Raw genomic sequence first — 13,842 nt, forward strand, 5'->3', positions numbered from 1 at the left:
TGTATCTTTGTTATTTGGCTGGCTTTGCTTTGTGAAATCCCCTTTCCCTACCGCGGTGAAGCCAAGTGAGCATCCCCCAGCACCCAGAGGTGACTGCGGGAATAAGCCTGTGAAGGAGCTGGCATATGGCATTAATTGGAAGAGGAGGGGCCGGGGGGGCGTGGCTTTCTTGGAAGGCTGTCGCAGGACTCTCACTACCCCGGAGGAAAAGAGAATGGATGGTTAGAAGAAAACGAGAGTGTGAGGAACTAGTGGTTGAAAGAGCGTATTCTCCTGATAGCAGAGTAACTACAGACCTGCATGTGACTACTCCTCCTTAGGATTCTGTTAGCCGATTAAAGTAGATTAAAAAAAATAAACTAAACGCAACACTGCGATAGCTTCTAACAACGTTTTCATTTACTTTGATTTGAACCACTCAACACGTTTTAAATGCAACGCTGCTTGATTTATGAGAAAAGTATGGCAGCCGAGACGAGGAACGGCGGGAGTTCTCTGAACAACAATAACTGCAAAGACCACAGCCGGAGAAAGTTACTGGTCGGAGTGGATCTCTTCTGCTTGTTTTTAGGTAAGACTTACACATGTTGATTATAATAACATATTTAAACGAGGAGTGAGCACCAGTGAATGGATGACTTATTTTACATTTTCATTGATTGTTAGTAATATACGTAACTTTTTCTTTTACTCCCAAACTCAACTTAACTATCTGACATTTTTTTATTTACCTTTATTTTTCCATGTAACCATTTGTAGTATTTAACCAATGTATTTTGGACAACAAACGGTACGTGTAGCATATTTAAGCTGAGTTAGTAATAATAATAATAAGTAATTAGTGTGATATATTTATTAAGGATAAATTACTTACCGTAATTCTTTGAATACATTTTATTGACGATTTTTTTGTGCTAAATTTCTTATGTCGAACAGCAACAAGTTGTCATAGCAACAGTAGCCCACACAGTTAGCTTTAACGTCTATATTTTCCATAAATTACATTAGCCCAGCTAGAGGAAGTCAGCCCCACCAACATTTTATACACTGGCAAAAAGGAAACTAATGAATTGCTCCTTCAGGGATATATATTTCTTTGGTCTCCACACACACACCTGTACTGTAGCTCTGCCTGCTTTTACTCCTCATTATATTTTCCAGAAAGGCTCACATTCCTCACCAGCTGGAATTCTCTTGATCTCAACATCTGGCATTGAACATGTACTCTGTGTGTGTGTGTGTGTGTGTGTGTGTGTGTGTGTGTGTGTGTGTGTGTGTGTGTGTGTGGTAATTACGGCTATTGGTGAAAAGGTCAGACATCAATGTGTTTGCATGTTCATCAGCACAGGTCCTGTGATGTTCAACAGCTGCAAAACCTGGGCTAAGATTGTTATAGTGGGTGAAATGTTTTTCTTGCACTGAAGTTTGAGCCCAAGTTCACTTCAAAGAGTTTAACAGTCTCTAACCTACAACCTTCCACTAATTTGACTCATTTATTTTAGTCTTTGATATTGAAAAAATGTTTTTCCAGTTACGTTGTTCCGTGTAACTTTAGTTATGACATTTTGCAAACAGCCAACCAGGGCTCAGTACAGAAATACAATTTGTGCAATAGCTTGGGAAAGCACCAGCTATTGTTTAAACATTTCAATGGAACATCCACAGTGTAAGCAATCATTTTTGACAAGCTATATTTAGTCTAGTCTAGTTTTCATTTTTCAATGGAGGGTAAATTCCCATGATTTGCTTTGTCCACTTCCCACATAGAAGGATGTCAGCAAACCAGCAGTATTCCTCTGGCTTAACATGTGGTGTTACACAAGCGACCACAAGGAGGAAATGGAGGGCTTGTACTTGTAAACACCACTCCTCATTTCTCTCACACTGATTGCAGATCCCGTATATTTCAGCATCCAGGGTTTGATCTCACTGTGATCCCAGAAGAGACCAGTAAAGATAACATGAGTCAGTACACACGAGGAGAAATTCACCTCACATTTAGAGCAGAGTGAAACTGGAACCTGACTGAGAAAGTATACAGCAGTTTTTCTGTTTGTTTGTCCGAGCCTCTCGTGAGGCGTTAGGGGTCAGTTTCTATTAAGCCTTTGCAGGTGGCTTTCATGTTTTCAAGTTAATCTTCTTACATTGTTTCCATTTGCGTTTGCCCTGGTTCAGCACTGGGATAGGTCAAAGGGGGTTTTAAAAAAAAAATTCAGTTTTACCTTTATTTTTAACTTTGGCAACAGGAGGCATTTTTTTATTCAGAAACAATTCACAGTAAAGAGTAAAGTTAGAAAATAACTTGATGCTGTTTAATTATTGTGCTAACGAAAACAAAACTTGAAGTAGAAAAAGATGAAAGCATATTTACTCGGTTAATCTGGTTAACCATTTAAAATGAATTTACAAAGAATTAAGAGCAGTCGGATATGTTGACCTTTAAAAATAAAAAAGAATTTAAAAAATGTAAGTGTTAGAGATGAAGTGAACTAACTTCTAAATAAGTTTATAGTTTTTAATATTGATTAAATCAATTGTAATGTAATGTACCATGAAGATACTGAGATTGTTTGATTGTACTTGTGTCACATCTAAGTTTAATATTCTGGTACTGTTACAAACCTTAGTGCTAAAGTTGTGTCTGCATGACTATTTTTCTTTGTGCCTGTGTCTGCAGAGGGGAATAGAAGTATGTTCACCAGTTGCCATGTGTTTTATATTATTTGTTCATTTTCTGGGAATCAGAATAATTAATGTAAAAAAAACAAAAACAGAAGAACAGCCAACATTATAATTGAATGCAAATGCACTTATTCAACCCGAGCAGACACACCCGGTTTACCCTCCACTCTGAAACCAAGTTTTGCTGCAGGCCAAACTGACTGACAGACAGACAGGCAGACAGACAGACAGACAGGTTGTGTGGGGGGTGCTACAAGTAAAAACAACTGCATCTGTGTATACACCACAACTACCTCAGAGAGGTGTATACATTTCTACACCAGACGGTGAGAGATCCCTGCAAGTGGAAAAAGTGTGTCTGTTTGCTTTAATAGTCACACTCGGTGTTTTGGCCAATGCCTCCCAAACATGGTGGGGGATTTAATTCAGCGTGAGGCTTATACTAGATTCTAGTTTCCACAAACTGCAGCTACATGGAAACACCAGAGCCCAACTGGGGCAAAGGCAAACGGGCACAGTGTAGGAAATTCTAACAAGTGTGTCTTAATGATAAGTTCTCTCTCTTTCTCTCCCTGTCTCTCTCTTTCTTTCTTTTTTGTTGTTGCTGTGAGACAGTTCTGGCCTGAGACGGTCATCATCATTGCTTATTTTCATTTCGGGTTCCCAAGTGGAGCAGACTGCTGTAGGGCTAAACTGGACATACGACACCTGAGGATTGCATTAGAAACTGAAAACTTGGGGGTGGGGGGGGGAATCAATTTTGTTTGTTTCTGTTGTCTTTGGGTTGATGGTGAGCTAATGCAAAACCCACGCCTGCTGACTGGTGTTGTTGTTGGCAGGGCAAACCCCCCTCCCCTTCCCCCTCCCCCTCCTCCTCCTTACCCCCTGGCTGTTAGAAGGAGGGGAAAATCCTAACATGCAATGCTGATGCTGCAGCAGGACTGAGCAGAGTAAAAAAAGAAACACTTCTGAATGTCTGGAAAAGACGTCTTGTTGGGGTTGTTATTGATTTTCCTTCTTTCTCACCAACAGTTTGAAGCTGCACTTGACCTGTGCAGAGGCCTTAAAAGCTGTGGACACTTAGTTTCATATTCAGTATCAGTCTCTGCCATGTAGAGTCAGAGTCTTGGTATCCGGTAGACTAGAGCATAAACTGTGAGTTGATTAATAGATTGAAAGAGAGAAAGGAAACAAATGATTTACTGTTTTTTTTTTTTTAACCAATTAAGCATTTGAGTCATAATTCAAGAAAAAAGGTCAAAATATGGTTGTTTTCTGATTCTCAAAAGTTGAGTCTTTGGATGTTTGACTATGATTTTGACAAAAAAAAAGTAACATGAAGACACCACTCTGACCTCTGAGAAATCTAGCTGATTCCATTATACAGTATGACGTATAATGGACTTGATAATAGTTGAATCTTGAAAATAATCTAACTAATTAGCAAGAAACTGTTTCTTAGTTGAAGCCCTAGAATCTGGTCTGTGGACGTGTTTGGAGATGTTTGGAGAGTTCGGGAGGACTCGGAGGTTAAGGTGTTTCACTTCCAGTCATTTCAGCCATTTTCGATGTTGTTTGGGCGGTCCCTGTTTTTGGAAGGTCTGTGTGGGTTCTGTTCATGGCCAGGCTAAGCTAACAAAAGAGATCAGACACTCAGGATTCAGCGCACATTAAAGTACGATATATTTGTACAGTCACAGTACTCCCAGACATACCACCCTGCCCTTTCTCTCCCCATCAGACTTACTTTGGCTCTGATCTGATTGTACTACCGTCAACGGTATTTGTTTAAAGTATCAGCAAGTTAATAATGCGAGTCCTGCTGAATGTGGAGGGAAACCCAGGGTTCTGCTGTTCCCATCAGGCAGCAGAGCCGTGGCTGTAACCCGAGCTAAACCCAGCTGGACCTTCAAAGGCCAGCATCAGCTGTGTGTGTGTGTGTGTGTGTGTGTGTGTGTGTGTGTGTGTGTGTGGGTGGACGTCTGGATTCAGAGGGGGGTTGAGGGGATCAGCAACTGAAGCATGTGTTGACATTTGGTTTGAGAAATCATGCCCCCACCCCACCACAGCTATCCCTCCTTTAGTAGCACTGACCTCTACACCCGGGTCAATTCTGGCTTTTGAGACGGAGGAAGAGAGCGTGTGAGGGAGAGAGCGCCGATGTTTGTTTTCCTTTGTATCGGCAGATCGCAGATTTATTCAAAGAGTGACTTGAAAGGGCGTTGATCAGCTAAACTTCACTTTGAAGTGATTTTGAAAGTGTGTTTTCCAAATTCTGTCAGAGACTTGAAGGCTCTCCTGGGTACCACGACCACTCTCCAATTTCAAAGTACTCCCTTGAAGCCTTTGGTAAACGGGGGAAACTAAGCTGTCCTCTTTGGCTTGCATTTTAGTAACACCCACTCTGTGTTTGTTGTCAGGAGATAAATAAGATCTTTTTGCCACTTTAAGCGGCGAAAGACACTAAATTGATCAGACGCTGACACCCCCTGAAGGCATCTTAAAGTGGTCCTTTTAAAATGCACTTGAAAGCCTCTGCAGACAGGAAGGAAGGCTCTGATACTGTTTCTGTTTTTTTTTTCTTCGTCAGTTAGCAGCAATGGTCTCTTAAGAATATCCAACCATCCAACTCTTCTAGCACTAACTCAGACTGTTAAAGCTCAGTTGATATTATTCGGAGCATTAAAAGGATCACTTAAATCACAAAGATGTAGCTTTTATAGTAAGTGAAGCAAATTGTTATGTTTATTTTTGCAAATTTTCTCAGCCAAAGTGTCTGTTTTGAAAATGTAACTTGAATGCCTGTTTGAAGCTGTTTGTATGTCTGAGATGTCTCTCTGTCTTTGCCTTTGTGTGTTTTTGTCTTCCTCTTCATAATGTCTTCTTGCTGCAGCGGTCCACTGCTGTGGTCCAACAGATCTGTCTGACCTCTGCTCATGTGTGCCCATGTATACAGTGCTGCTTGTTGCAGTGTTTTTGCACAAATCTCCCTTCCCGCCTTACCAGAGAGGATTCTTCTGCAATGACAACAGCATCAAAATGACCTATAAGAGCAGCACGGTGTCCAGCGCGGTGCTCACAGCCGTGGGCGGCACTGTGCCCACGGTCTCAGTAAGTCCTGTTGTGGTACTGCGAGAGAACCAGAGAGCATATGTTGGGACAAACTCGATTCAGTCAATGGTTGACACATCAAACAAACCGATTGGGAAAGCAGACTCTGTGGTTTTGCACGCTGTACCTCATTAGCAGCAGATCATGCATGCCTTATATTGCTGTCAACCATTTTCCAAAGCACTGTGTGTTGTTATAAGCCTTCACATTGTTTTCGAAACATAGAGCTGAGTCATTCATTGGTTTTCATCTATTTCACTACAGCAATAAAAAATAAATTAACTGTAAAAGCCATTTCTTACTAACGATAACAGAGATATGATTAGAAGATTTCTGACTTTATATCCCTGCAGTATTTACACCTTATGGGTTTACAGAATTGGGCAGTTTAAAAAAAAAAACTATGAATCCTTTTTCATTCTGTTATTACTTAACAAATGATCACAACATTTTATTTCAACCGAAGATGTCTTCCACGTGATTGTCGCTCTATATTAAATGTAATGGAAGCCAATGGCAGCTTGAAGAGATGAACAAACAGACAAAAAGAACGCAGGCTTTGGAAAATGTGTCGCTGTAGGTATGGCCCCAAAGGAGTGGTCTTTAAAGAGTGGAGCTCAAAGACCCCACTTAGACTGAATATTGAACAAAGCTGGAGTCATTATTTCTTGATTAGACCCTCAACCTCAGAATGCATCGAGCCAGTCCCAGATGTTCCCTGGTTGCCTCCTGCTAGTACCTGCGACCTCTGTAATTTGCGTATCATTAACCCGGCACCTCCATCTCTCTTTCTCTCTCCCTCACCCATCCCCACCACCCTTCTTTCTCTCTTTTGCCGCTCACTGCTTCTCCACACTAGCCGGCCTGCCTTTCTTGGTCATTGAGACCAGCGCTGTTCAGCCTTACCGTAGAGGGTTTTACTGCGACGATGAGTCCATCAAGTATCCGGCCAAAAATGGAGACACCATTAGCGACGGTGTGCTTAGCGCTGCTGGCATTCTTATCACCATACTCTCTGTAAGTCACCTCACTCTGATCACTAATGTCATCTTCACTTCTCAGGTTTCAGCAGCCTTCACTGTTACTAGCAGCACACCCTAATCGAGATGTTAACCAACATTTGTGTATGAAACAGTCACATTTTAACAACACATCATATGGTAACGATGTGAAGGTTTCAAACTGTTCTATCAATGATTATAACAGCAAGTGTTCATGTTTTTTTCTCAAACCTGCTCATTACTACTGCAATCATGTTCAGAGAAACACTCTTGTGCACACTCCATCTGAGGGCTTTATCAGACAGTTGGGTCATTGAGGGAATAAACTGAGATTATCTGATTCAACACCTCTCCACACCTGTGGTCTGGTTGGCTTCAGCACATTCCAGATTTAAAAAAAAAAAAAAAAGAAAAACAGTCAACATTTGTCCAAGCTTTTCTTTATGTGCCTGAGATTACTCAGGTGATTAGGACACCTGAGCAATCAAAGTGTTTTTCTAATCCCCTGTGAGAAAACAGTGATGCTGTATCAAAAATCTGCACAATGTAACTTAATGTTCTCTATTTGCTCAAAGGTTGAGTCACAACTCTCCATCTGCTCCAATCATTTTTACACCGTTGCTTTTGAAAATGCTTCTGTTTTGTTTTTACACTGCCTTAAAATGGTTGGAATGTTAACCGTCTTAGACTCAACACAGATGACTTCAATTTGAAGTTGTTTTTTTTGAGCTCACTCGAAATACTTCTGAAATCCCCGCTGGACTGTGACTCCAAAAAATCCTGTATGGATACTGACACACAGCTTTTTTATAATATATACAGTGTAGTCAACATTTCTCCAAATGACAGTAGAAAGTTATAACAAATCTTTATCCTGACATCAATACTCACTGATACCTAAAGCCATATATTCATTTTAAAACTACTTTACTGATCAATTGAACAACTTAAGAAAATGACCATTTGAACTGTTTAGATTTACAAGTGACAAAATTAAAAATCAATTTAAAACCTAAATAACTATGTAGTTATAATGTGTTGGACAATAGGCACTAACACATGAGCTACAATTTGAATTAAGTCAAGTGATAGGAGATACTTTAACAATAGGCTACCAAAAATAATTCTTGTGACATGCACTTAGCTGTATAAACTCTTAAGCATTGACAGTTGTCGCCCAGCAGATTGACATCAGGAAGGTGCCTTGCCTCATGGCATCTTCTCTCCTTGGAGCCTTTAGTCCCCTTGGAGAGCAGACTGCGATATGGGCTGCGGGTGTGCCTGTGTAATTATGGTTGACGCAATGGTTGTTCGGTTAAATACTGTAATTGGTGGGGTGGAATTGTGGTGAAGGCCCCAAACAAGAAGACTTTGCCAGATATCTTATTTTCCCCTAACAAAACGTGACTTTACAATCATCCCCCCCCCCCCCCCCAAAGTGTTCTGACCCACCTTTGTGTTTCCTGAACCAGAAAACACCAACATTGGTTTATGCAGTGCTTTATTTCCCACTGAATGGATGTGAGAAACACGAGAGGCCACATCGCTTACAATTTATGCACGTCTTTTTTTAGTGGAACTTCAAAACGTCATGGTGTTACTTTAAAAATAAAAGACATTTGACATGAGCCACTAATCAACGCGTCGTCCCCATGATTATCTCTTGAGGTTTTAGTGTAACAGCTACATATCCTACAATTCCAATTTATTTATTCATTCACACGGTTAAATCTTTCACACAAGGGGAACCAGATGTGTTTTCTCCCACTTTCCTTCTTTCCCATGAAAGCAGCTGGACTTTATAGAGCCGGCTCTAAAGGCCTGGATGGTGGAAACAACACACTCTATCAGCTTGTTAAATCTCCTTAGAGGCTATCCCTGAGCGCAGAGTGTTTCCCAGAATGAGACTTAGTTCTGCGCCCCACGAAAGAATGTCTGATGAAACTGAGATACTAACATGAAAACAGTCAGACATCCCTTGTGAAATCGGAGACCTTTCAGGGAGACAGCCGGAGCGGTGAAAAACAAACGTGCCCCCGACGTGCGCCTGGTGGAGTCTGGCCACCAAAATCAGACACATCGCCTAGCTCAGCATTTCTGCTGATTAAAACCAGCGGTGCCTCCCCCACCACTTCCACACCCTCCCTCCCGTTCCTCATTCCACCGCTCACCTTTCACCTTCTTTTCTTATATCCTCCTCTCCTACTTTGGACTCCTTATACTTCGTAACTCTTTCTATATTTCTTACTTTTTTCTTTCTATCCTCCTTTTTACTCACTTTGCTCCCACCCCCCTGACTTTCTGTCTCCCCACTCCCTTGTTCGGACTCCTCTTCCACACTTTCATTTGTATGCCACAAGGAGACAACAGGGGATGAGAGGTGGTGTGGAAGACGTTTTTTGAGCTTGAACAGCTGTTGTGTGTTATGGCCGTCCAGCTCCCCCCTAAGTGCGCCTTACACGTCAATCGTCGGTTTTAGACTGTGGTTTATTTACACTTTTACAGAAAACTATACACGGTGAACAGTTTGAGTTGCCTCCCACGTCGTCTCACTGTTTTCTCTCAGACGTAGAATGACACCATTGAACACATTTCTATATAAATTAGGTATCTTCAAACCACTTCAAGGGAACTCACAGGAAATTCTATTTTAAGTTTCACAGTTACATTTTGAGTTAGAAAAATGTTTCTTTAATCACATTCATCACTTCAGTGTAAGATCTCCTTGTGCTTGGAGGCTTGTTCATGGAGAATTATAAGTCTTTAATACACACATTCTGTCATTGTGCAGTGCTGGAATTACTTGAAACAGTCTGCTGTCACAGCTAACAGTCTTTTAGTGGTACAAAAACTGACCTGACAAAAAATTCTAAAAAAGACTTTACAACTACAGGTTGCTCAGTCAATTAATAAAAAAAACCGGCGTGAAATGACATGTAAAATATGAGCACCATACAGTACTGTGCTGGCCAACTAATGTTTCTGTCAAAGAAGCAAAATTTAAAGAGCTGTTCCATTCCTTAAGAAATAATTTGGCCACCCTCTATAATCACACATTTTCACTTGCTCCTCATGAGACGTAAAGCTAAGTGCTAAGGGATTGGGTTGGACACATGGACTTGGACTATGTCAGAATCCCGATACTCACTGACGTTACCCTCTCTTTCGTCCCTTTAGATTATCATTGGGGAAAGCTACAGGATCTACTATCTGAACGAGGGATCCAAGTCTTTTGTAGGGAACCCCTACATTTCTGCTCTCTACAAGCAGGTGGGCGTGTTCATCTTCGGCTGTGCCATCAGCCAGTCCTTCACTGACATCGCCAAAGTGTCAGTGGGCCGCATGCGCCCTCATTTCCTCGATGTGTGCAAGCCTGACTTCTCCACTATCAACTGCTCCCTGGGATACATCACTGATTACCAGTGTCAGGGGCCAGAGAGCAAAGTGCAGGAGGCCAGGTAAATACCAAAACTATACACTAATATGGAAATGTTTGATGTAACAATTCGAGCTGTAGCAAGAGCTGATTGTGCTCTTCTTCTCAGGAAGTCTTTCTTCTCTGGACATGCATCATTCTCCATGTACACCATGCTGTACCTGGTGGTGAGTTACTAGATTGATAATAACATACAAGTGCATTCTGTTGTACCATGAATCTAAAACGACACCACATTGAAAGTGAAGAGTTTGTATCTCATCACAATTCTGTCTCTTACAGTTTTACCTGCAGTCTCGTTTCACCTGGCATGGTGCCCGTCTCCTGCGACCTCTGACCCAGTTCACCCTCATCATGATGTCTTTCTACACCGGCCTGTCCCGTGTGTCTGATCACAAGCACCACCCCACAGATGTCTTGGCTGGCTTTGTACAGGGAGCTCTGGTGGCCTACTGCATAGTGAGTTGTTTTAATATGTTATCTTCAAGTCATTCTTATTTTGAAGGGTCCCAAACATAATGTTGTGATTTGTCTTGTTTTCCAGTTAAACAATAATGATTATCATGTTAGTTACAAAGGCCTTAAAAAATCATTTAGGTCAATATGTACACATGAGCTGTTGTGTACCTTACAGTGAAATTGTGATTGTGTTAAATTTTTTGTTAAGTGAATGACTGTCAATGGGAATAGAAAAGGACCACATACAAAACCTTGAGGAATGCCGTTTATTATATGTACATGGACGTGTTAACACAAAAGGAGAACTACATGTAAATACTAGCAACTTCTTTATTCAAGCTAACACACCTAGGCAATAATGATGTATCACTATCCAATTAAAACCAGGTTTGTTTATTCATCTCTTCTGTAAGTTTGTTATAGGACACGTGTTGATATTAAGTTGAGTTTAGTTTTTAAATCTTCATTAACTGCCAAGACACATTGTCAATTTATGTTTCTTTTATTCCCTCTACAGGTATTTTTTGTCTCTGATTTGTTCAAACCCAAAGGTAGACGTTCTACACTATTGCCCACCCCAGTGAAGAAAGACCTTGTTCCTCCAGCAGACATCAGAGAGCGGAGCAACCATCTCATCTTAGCATAGAGAAGACTGCAAACTGACTGTACATAACCCTGGCCTGTGCCATTTAAATCACTACTACAGCCACTGGTCAATACTGGATAAAACAAACTCCAACAATCCTGATAATGCAGACAAATATGGACTCTTGATCACCTCAGAGGATGAGAAGAGACCACGGAAAACTGTTGAGCAAGCCTGTCTCTCTCCATGGAATTTCTTAATCTTGTTCCTCATGTCTCATTGGACATTCAAATGTGGAAAAAGTAGAGAGAGGACCAGGGGTATTTGTTCCTCTGCTGTTCTGAAGATTAATGGAGATTCTCCTCTGTCAAGACCTTTCCATGGACACTACAGTCTGCAATCAAACAAAACTGAGAATCGGCAGCTGTAAACAAACTTTTGTGCCTTCTCCCCTCAGCTGCATTTAGCACGGGAGCTAACTCGTGACAAAAAAACGAATTCCTTGATTTCATGAAGGATGGTGTTTTTGTTTGGCTTTATTACAAACATAGGCATCGTGTGTGTGATTTATAGCACTATTTTAGCTCAACTCAGTACTGTTTGTCACCACTTGAATGACCTGAAGTGAAGCTTTGAAAAGCTTTGTTATACTTTGAAAGCTTTTATTATGTCCATGATGTAGTGTTCCATAGAAGGCGCACATAATTTACAGTAGATGGAAAGTACAGTGAGAGTGTATGTGTTGGATGTGGGCCTCTTTCTGCTGGCTAGGACGAGCCCCCACTGAGCCATTTAATGAAATGACTGTCTGTTATATGTACCAGGCGGGTGCTCACGGGTGTTAGGTCAGAGTGTGTGTGTGTGTGTGTGTGTTCTTTATGTATACTCCTGTGTATGTCTGTGTGTTTGGGTGAGGCTTTTCTGTGAGCGTGCCAGTGTCTATTAATGTCATGTCTATATATTTCAGTGTTCATAGCCTACAAAGTGTGCCTCTCTTCAGCCAGAGAAGAGAACAGGCACCTGCTCCAACAGACACAATGTAACTAGAGACAGCAACACTGTGGAAACAAAGCAACACACACAATACATTAACTTCACTGTTATTAATCATAGTAATGAATTTACTTTGTTGAAAAATCCTGTGACAAACTGTATGCTGCAAAAGCATAAATGTACATTTTTAAATAATATAAAAAAAGGAACTCCTAGAGCAGTGGTTATCTATGGTAGCATTTCTGCACCAAAGCACACTTTAGCAAAACAGTAAGAAGATACAAAATGTATTATTTTGGCACATCTGTATTACTAAATAAGAAATCCCATAAAGAAATACAAAAGCGCTGAAAAGGCTCTGCTTTGTTATAGTCAAAATGAATGACATTGCTTTTTTAAAAATAATTATGATGCTAACATGTTTGCATGATATTAGTGTGATTAGCATTTTAGCAAAAAAAAAAAAAAAAACTTAAAACCACTGACATATGCATCATCACAACTTTGTTAAAAGTTACCAAGACAGACTTTGATTTAACTCTTGCAAAGAAAACGTCCCCTTCTTATTACACGCCTTGAAAATCTCCTAAACACAGCATTGGAAAAGTCTTCATGCTGCCATATGTTGTACAACCCTGTATTATTGTATATAAACAGTGTATCTTATGAAGAAACTCCCACTATGACTTGTGTCGAGACCTGTGTAAATGTCAAACATGCTGCTTTAAAGAGGCTCAACTCTGCAGATGTCCTCCAGTTTAGTTGACAACTTGTGAATATGAATTTTGTTTTGAAAAACAAAGCTCTCAAAGCAGAAAGCTTCAGTACATTTTTATATTAAAAAAATGCTTTTCAATATTTTTGTAATGTCATGTGAAATTTTGTACAATGAACCTGTAAGATGTATTGAAGATATGATGTCTTTATTAAAAGCACAAAAGATCAACAGCAGCGTACTGTGCTGGTTTATTTCCTCCTTTGAACAGGAATTGCTGAATTTTGATTCTATTCAGGAGCCGGGCGACTTTGCGTGTGATGGAGAGATCTGGGCGTGGGGGCAATGGTAGACTTCCATTCTCCACTTCCTGTGGGGAAATAGTGTACATTCCAGACTTTAACCCCTCTCCCCAATGGCTCTCTCTGGAATAATATAGACTCCACACAGAAAGTATGTCAGAGTGGCAAAGCACATTCACATATGAGAATGCTTAGGAGCAGTATAATCAGCCTGCTCTGCTCTGTATTATCCTTACAGACCACTTAGTCTCCACACAAAACCTGAATAAACTTCATATATATTTAGACCATCTGCAGGTTGTACTGTGTAGCTCAAAGTCATGCCTGTGCCAGCAGAGCACGAGCTGGGTTTTAGGTCAGTGTGTTCACATGCTATCTTAAGCTGATTGATTTCACTTTGGATCAGGCACATTGCCGAGCAGATTAGACTTGATTAGTTTAATAAGCTGCAAAATGTGTTTTGTTTTTAAGCCAGGGGTGATACTGTTGTTTAGCAGCTGTCTTGTGTTATGACTACAACAAAATGACTGTTTTCAGTCTCTTAAGTCTCGTAAGAC

General features: G+C 40.7%; 1 protein-coding gene across 2 annotated transcripts; it reads left to right on the forward strand.

Annotated features, from left to right (window-relative positions):
- Nucleotides 1-235: 235 nt before the first annotated feature.
- On the forward strand, nt 236-13,214 carry LOC132978924 (phospholipid phosphatase 3-like). 2 transcript variants are annotated; one of them, XM_061044290.1, is made up of 6 exons: nt 236-571; nt 5,639-5,793; nt 9,972-10,252; nt 10,340-10,397; nt 10,513-10,689; nt 11,207-13,214. In XM_061044290.1, the coding sequence occupies exons 1-6, from the start codon at nt 433-435 to the stop codon at nt 11,333-11,335; spliced, it is 939 nt and encodes a 312-aa protein (XP_060900273.1). In that variant the 5' UTR covers nt 236-432; the 3' UTR covers nt 11,336-13,214. The 2 variants fall into 2 exon arrangements, with proteins under 2 accessions (XP_060900273.1, XP_060900272.1); XM_061044289.1 differs by lacking the exon at nt 5,639-5,793 and adding an exon at nt 6,653-6,810 and having other exon boundaries at nt 240-571.
- The last annotated feature ends 628 nt before the right edge of the window (nt 13,215-13,842 follow it).

Source organism: Labrus mixtus, chromosome 8, assembly GCF_963584025.1.
Source record: "Labrus mixtus chromosome 8, fLabMix1.1, whole genome shotgun sequence".
Taxonomy (NCBI): Eukaryota; Metazoa; Chordata; class Actinopteri; order Labriformes; family Labridae; genus Labrus; species Labrus mixtus.

Coding starts and splice junctions, on each gene's coding strand:
- LOC132978924 (XM_061044289.1), top strand. CDS start 433: ATGCAACGCTGCTTGATTTATGAGAAAAGTATGGCAGCCGAGACGAGG. Junction 572..6,652: donor TCTCTTCTGCTTGTTTTTAG/GTAAGACTTACA, acceptor TCTCCACACTAG/CCGGCCTGCCTTTCTTGGTC. Junction 10,398..10,512: donor ACACCATGCTGTACCTGGTG/GTGAGTTACTAG, acceptor TGTCTCTTACAG/TTTTACCTGCAGTCTCGTTT.